The sequence below is a fragment of the Scleropages formosus genome, chromosome 11 (genome assembly GCF_900964775.1).
Source record: "Scleropages formosus chromosome 11, fSclFor1.1, whole genome shotgun sequence".
Taxonomy (NCBI): Eukaryota; Metazoa; Chordata; class Actinopteri; order Osteoglossiformes; family Osteoglossidae; genus Scleropages; species Scleropages formosus.
In genome coordinates, this window is record NC_041816.1 from 11,915,721 (window position 1) to 11,922,767 (window position 7,047).

Consider the following 7,047-nt stretch of genomic DNA (forward strand, 5'->3'; position numbering starts at 1 on the left):
CCAGAAAAAAAGGACCCTTATTTGAAATTCTTTCGACTTTAGACTCAAGACACGGAAAGGCAAAGAAGAATGCCTGTTAACCCTCAGCCCACAGTCCTTGGTGTAAATGCTACTGTCAGCTCTTCACCCGTTGCCTTTCTCTCCCCTCTTGCCGGGTACCGGTTTTGAAGCTTGGGGAAAGAAAGCGAGCCCCAGGTCTGGATGCTGTAAGGTGGTCTCAGTGCAGAGACTGGAACAGACCTCTCCGAAAACACGACCGCTGGACGGCTCCCAGATGAGCTCAGATTTAGGCAGTTTACCGCTTGATCATCGGTGGCAACAGCACCTTTTTTTCATTGCTGCTTTGTGAAAGAAAATGTGATTTGTGGACCCCTTTGTTCACAGCAGTGCACAGGTTTAAATCAGTGTTTGTTTCCCATCTATAAATCGCCGATCACGTGAAATCACACTGGAAGTCATTGTGCATCGCAGAACATAATGTTTCTCATCTTCAGCAAGTACAGAGGACAGTATGGCTGAATGACTTCATGATAACTCATTTTAAAGTGTTCTGTCAACTTTTCCAATAGGTTTTGAAGCGTTCTGGGGTTTCAGCCAAAAAAAACTATTGTTTTCACAGAGCATAGCCATTTTATTTCTTCAGAGCATGTATTTTTTTTTAAGTCTTCTTTGGGCTATTTGAGCATTTATGGAAACATCTGGGCTCAGATCAGAGTATTGATTTGAGTTGGTTGGCCCACTAGCAAGCAGCTGCTGTAGCCATCAGCCAGTTCACAAAACAGCAGACATGTGGAAAGGAGAAATGTTACAGACACGGATTATGAATTTGAGACGGAATGGGAATTTCCTGTGCTGAAGATCCTTATTCCGTATGGTTATGCTCTTGACTAATCTCAACATTGATTAGAAAAGAAGCTAATTACCTGCCCAGTTGCATTCTACCTTATTAGCAGCAATGAAGGCGGGTGGCAGGGTGGATCTATGAGAGAATTTAGAATTTGTTAATTTGCCTTTTTGCTCTGCCTGCTCGAGCTGTACGAGGAATAATGGAGAGAGCTCCGAGTCTCTTAGCTCCATATGATTCTGGTGACAGGATCTCCTGTGGGCGCGGTGGAGTAGGGCTGATGCAGATCATGGCATTTCCCACAAGCCCTTGAGCGTGAGGGCCTGTTTAGATGTACAGGCGTGGGCGGGGGGGCGGCGGGGGGGGGGCGGCTTGTCCGCGAGACGTCTCCCGCAGACAGGGACGCATAATCAGAGCCAGGCCCTGGAAGTGGAGCTGGATTTGACCGCCGTTCCAGGTCAGCATAATCTTAATTGTATGAGGCACACAAAGACAGCGGTAATGAGGGGTGGGCGGCACAGGATCGCGTTGTGAGGGTGGTGGCGGCGGGGGGTGCGGGGGGCATCTGGCCGGCCCGCGACACCGGCCCTGTCAAGCCGCATGAATCACTTGGCAGCGGCCTCGCGCCACTTTTTAATTGTGCCACACAGCTTGTGTCACTCAGCATTACCCCAGTGAAAGATCCCCTCGCTCAAGCACATGTGCTTCACAACGGCACCGGGGAGGGGAACAAATCTGCCTCCTTTCATTCACATTTTGTCCTCGTTATTATTACAGGGAATTACGGCGGTAGTAGTGTTTTCTGTCTTGCCCAAATTTGCCAGTTTTTTAATGCCTTCTGAGATCTTGCGTGAGCACAGGTAATTTTTAATCTGTATCTTTTCTTTTAAATTACAGAAAACAAGGACATTTTTCCATTCATGCTGAGCAGACATGTACAGACATATATGTGAAGTTTAGAACCCAGTGGAATGAATGGTATTTTACCCATCTTATAGAACCCTATTTTTATCTTTTCAATTTTAAATATTAACTTTAAAAAAAGACATTAGGAGATGGACTTTTGTCTGAAATACCCTCTATTTTCACTATAAAATTGCATTCCTCTTCCTCCTATATTATGTGTTACTCTGCCTCCTATATTATGGTATATTATGTGTACTGAATATACAACTTCTGTGCATGTGTAGTAGTGTGTATGTATAGTCTGTGTCTGTATATGAAATTTGTACATATTTATAGCTTGAGCATGTAAAAATAGCATGTATTTTGTCTGACACTATATATTGTATGTATGTATGTATATATAAATAATATCTAATATTTATACATACACTATAGATATTCAGTTGTATTCAGTGAAATGCACCATAAACAAGTAACTCATTTATTTTCAGCTGTTTTGTACTCCTGAAAAAGAATCCATGCTTCTGTTCTGTAACTGAGGCTGTTTGAGACGCAGGTTTTCGTGCAAATGGTGAGAATGCTGGTCAGAAGCAAGCAAATCAAGCCGTCTGTGCGAGAAAGACCTGAAGGGAAGGGACGTAATAAAAGGTGACGTGTCGGTGGGCCCCCCGCTTAAGAGCGTGTACATACAGCCCTGCTGTAGTTCGCTCTTCTGCACCCTCAAACAAACAAAACAAAACAAGACAAAAAACCCACCAGATGCATCACGCTGTGGAACCCTGAAGCGGCACCCAAAGTCAATTGCCGGAGAGCGTGAGGGCTTTTTGCACGGTTCCTAATCTGGCCGTTGTTACCCTGGCCATCTGTCTGCTGGAAATTAGGTAGGCCCTGTGTTGACGGCACAGGCCAGGTGCAGAGGCCTGCCGGCCGGCCGGCCCGCCTGCCTTGGTACAGTAAGCTCAGCCCCTTGTGGCGTTCTGGGTGTGAGGTCGTACCATTAACGCTTTGTATGGCGTCGCGGGCATTGCCTCATCCGTCGAAAGCCTGGCGGCCGACACTTCCGCCCCGGTGCCTGTTCACTGGAACTTCATGTCACAGCGCTTTACATAATGAGCTTTCTGTGCCAGACTGCTCGGGGCGAGGCGGTAGGGGGGAGGGGGGCAAGGACTCACTACGGTTGAGCAGAACTTTGCCATTGTTGGGTTGTAAACAGAACAACACATGAGGTCTGTCGCTCCATTCACCAGCTCTCTTTCTCGTGCTCTGTTGTCATCCTTTGCCAGTCCACTAGTCAGTCAAACACCAGCAGGGACAGGATGAGCCTTCAGTGGGGGCAGGTCTTTCTTTGTGTGTCTCTTTCCACAACTTACAAGTCGGTCTTGGTTAAAGCCGAGCCTTTCAACAACCAAAGGCTTGGGACCTTTTCTCCCTCCCTTTGGTTGCGGGCCCTGGAGACAGGACCCTCACTTCTTTATAGGTTGAGGAACGGGAAGAACCATGTTAACCTTTGTGCCTTTGCGTGATCTTCCATTTTTGCCCATTTCCCCCTCCCACCTTCACCACAGGTGATCTCCAGCGACCCCTTCTGGGTGCCCACCACTGAGGAGGAGTACCTGCACTTTGGCGAGAAGGCCGACTCGATCAACCAGGCCCTCAAGTACATGAATGGCGTGCGACGTCGCAAGGGGCTGTACGTGGAAGAGAAGATTGTGGAGCACGCCGAAAAGCAGAGAACACTCGGCAAAAACAAATGAAGCCAACCTCAGGTGGAAGGCATGGAGCTGCAACTCTTTCTCCATTTGGATTTCGCTCCTGGGACAGTTGACCTTGGGTTGGTCAACTGAGACTGCAGAAATGGCCATTGAAAAGTGCAAATGTCACAGGCAGCCTTTAAATTCATGGAGAGAACAAAAGCCTCTAGTAGGTTCACATCGGTAGTTATCATGTTCTGGGTGTGTCATTGGGAAGGTCACGACCGATGGGTGTGCAGTTCACACTGATGTTGGGATTGACTAACTTCGGTTTTGCAGCCGATTCCCTGGGTGCCGAAGGTGCTTTCTGAACCTTACGTTGTATGTTTGGGTTGTTTGCTTGAAGGAGCCACAGGCAGACAGCATCACTGACCGGTATTCATGCTGAAAGTGACAGCGCCGGCATCTGACAGCAGTTAGTCGCATGTTAATTCTGCTGTCTCCCCACTCAGGTTCATTATCTAGAAGACACTTATTGACTGAAGACATTTAGTTTTTCAAATACAAACGTTATAATGATGGGTTACAGTTAAAGTATTTTTCTGTAATTACGGCCAAAGCCCATAAGTGTTTCCCCCCCTGCACTAGTGTGCAGTAGTTTGACACGTTTTCATCTACATTCACAAGGTGGATTTCAATAAAAATCTGTTTTAATCATCAAAACATTCGAGAAATCATGACAAAACATCAAATAAACGTTACGTGATCTGAGAAATCTTTGGACAGTCTCGAATGAATTTTAATGGATTTGTCTAAATGCGTCAAAGCGATCTATGAGTCTTCGCCGTGTGTTGCGTAAGCACAAGGGCCCCTCTGTGTTTGGTGGTCCACCTTGCCCATGGGAGCAGCACCTTCATCTCTCACTGTGAGATGCTCAAAAGCTTCCGAGTAACGAGCGTATATAGTAGGTTTAATTTTGCGGAACTAGTGGGTTTGAGCTGCACCAGAGATGAAAGCTTTCGATAAGCCCATATGACGTGGTAGATAAACTCCTGACAGATGTAGCTGTGAAGTTCAGGTCCAGTCTCATGGTGACACGCCTCAGGTATCCTTAATGGCTTGGTTATTGCCGTAAACGGGATTTATGGGGAAATAACGGAAAAGCACTTCTATATCGAAACAAAACCTTATGCTGTCAGCACAAAGACCCTACCTGTACCGCAGGCACCCAAGAAGGTGTGTATCCTCACTCCATCCTCTCATCGCACAAACAAAAGCTCCTCTCCGAGTCCAGTGGCCCGTGAGTGACTATTGATCGGGCGCTCTGAAATGGCGTGAGCCAGAGGAAACACATTACAGAGGCAGGGAGATCATTATCTCATTGAACAAAACGCTAAAGGAAGGCTTGGCGAGGCCGGTCGAACCTGGGACTCCTCAGAAGAGTGTAATGGGAGATGCTCGCAGAGCAGTTGAAGCGCCACGGAGGAGCGCGATTGATTATGCGCTAATGTGCGCGTCTGTTGTTTGGCCAGGTGTCCAATTGAGCTGGTTGGAGTGGGGTTTCCTGGGGGCAGGGAAGGGGTGTGGCGTTCAAGTGTGCTCTGTACTGTCAGGCGTGCTTTTTCTTTTTTGTCCTGTGCTTGGAAGAACAATGCATGTTGCTGCAATAGAGGCAGTGCTTTGGCCTTGATTGAGCGGCTCCACACTGCGCTCTGGGTACCACAGTCAGTGTCACTGATTTTTTTTTTTTTTTTTAAGGTGGCTGCATTGTGAGCGTTTCAGTCAGCCCAAACACAGGCACACAAAGAAGTCACATGCGTTATTGTGTCTGGTTTTTGTTTGTGTTGCTTAATTCGTACAACTGTGGACTCTTGTACAGCTCACCCATTGGTATTGTCCTCTACGGGAGGCCAAGGGAGTGCTTGACTCATTGCTTTCAGTGCCACTGCATAATGTGGCACAGATGCACTTGAATCGAGACAATGTGCATGCGTGTGTGGGCGCACTGTGTCGTTTCATAAATCAGGGTGTACGTCACCATACCTCTCTGCAGCAAAGGTGCTGCATTCCATGTGACACACGCCTGTCGTCTGCGAGCCGCGCCACCTTAAAGGATGCCACGGCTTCAATTCCAGCAGACGAAACGGTAGACTTGCTAGAGGGAGTTTATCCATACATTATTTATGAATCTGCTGAGTGGTGTCTGGAGAGGAGGCTCATGGGATTGAATTGCACAACCCCTGAAACACCAGTCAGGTGCCGTTAGGTTCTCGGGCACACCAAAGTCGCTCCGAGAGGCCTGCTTATTACATTAATGTGGTTGTGTGTGTTTTTGAAAGGCAGTGGGGAGGCATTGCGTAGCATAGCGGAGTCCCGATTCCTTGGCCAACGTTCGCCCCGGCAGAAACGGCTCGTCGGCACGTTGCGGCTGCTCCGAAATCGAAGGCTGAGCAGCGACGGGGCGCTCAGTCGACGCTGTCCAGCCGAGCGCAGAGCAGCCGCACGGAGATGGTGGGCAACAACTACCAGGCTCCACCAAACTCCAGGCCCTCTTCAGCTCTTTCCCTTTCTACAGTTTTAAATTTTTATTGACACTTGATTTGCATTAATGTCACACTAGATCTGCACTTAACTATTTTTGCCTATTTGCAAAAATTTCGCCTGTCCCTGCAAGGTAATGAAACATGCTGGACGTATGACTCTTCCCCATTGCCAGTCGTGACTAATCACCCACTTACAGCTGTGCATGTTTTACCGCCATAGTTTTTTATCGGCCAAAAAGAACTGGGCCACAGAGACCAAGTGAATACACCGAGTAAACCCAAATACATGTAAGTACATAATGCAACTCGGAGCGAAAGGGTTGCCGTGCAGGGATGGACGTAGAGCATTATCTAAAGAGATCCAAAAATGTGGCCTAATTCTCTAGTGTTCCTTCCAGTTCTTCCGCGGATCGAGTATTAACTTCTCTTTCGACTTCCTCTTGATTCTTTACTACTCTTTGTAGCATCTTAAGAGCACGGTGTTACAGTGAGTCGGATGAGAAAACGCCTAACCCGCATCGTCTGCACGTCGTTTGTAGTAATTTTGATGGTATTTTATGATTTTTCACCTATTCCTGTTTTTGTCTGGAAGCTCTGCATTTTTGTCGTGCGTTTAGAAGCCGTTAAACTGTCTTACTATAGTAATCCCCTTCTTTTACATCTGTCCGCTACGCGCACCTGAGAGCGAAGGAGGCGATGGGGCTTTAACTGGTAGAGCTCCTGAGCCGCTTCTGCCTCTCTACAGCTTCTCAGCCTCGGAAAGGGGAAAAAGTGAGTGCCGCAGTTAATTGCTATTGTTGGAACTCGTCCTCTGAGAACTTTACCTCTGGCATTACCTCATCGATCCCCTCTTGAGTTTTTCGCTGTGATTGGCACGGCAGGTTGGGGGTTCGAGGCGGGGGGGGGGGGGGCAGCTCGCAAAACGGCTGTGGTCACACAGCCTCGGTGAGGGGATCATTGTTGCAGCAGATGCCGCGCTGTTCTCCACAAAGGCGTTTTTTGTCTGTTACTTTGAGCCCCTCGGGGGTCTGACCCCTGACCTTTACCTCAGCTCAACAGGCTT

At 47.9% G+C, this 7,047-nt stretch overlaps 1 protein-coding gene across 4 annotated transcripts in view; it reads left to right on the forward strand.

Annotated features, from left to right (window-relative positions):
* Nucleotides 1–4,392, forward strand: part of efl1 (elongation factor like GTPase 1) — a 63,997-nt gene extending 59,605 nt beyond the window's left edge. For all 4 annotated transcript variants that reach the window (XM_018763862.2, XM_018763860.2, XM_018763863.2 and 1 more), the window contains exon 20: nt 3,316–4,392. In XM_018763862.2, the coding sequence (XP_018619378.2) occupies nt 3,316–3,504 (189 nt within the window). In that variant the 3' untranslated portion in view covers nt 3,505–4,392. The remainder of the gene's footprint in view (nt 1–3,315) is intronic.
* Nucleotides 4,393–7,047: the final 2,655 nt, after the last annotated feature.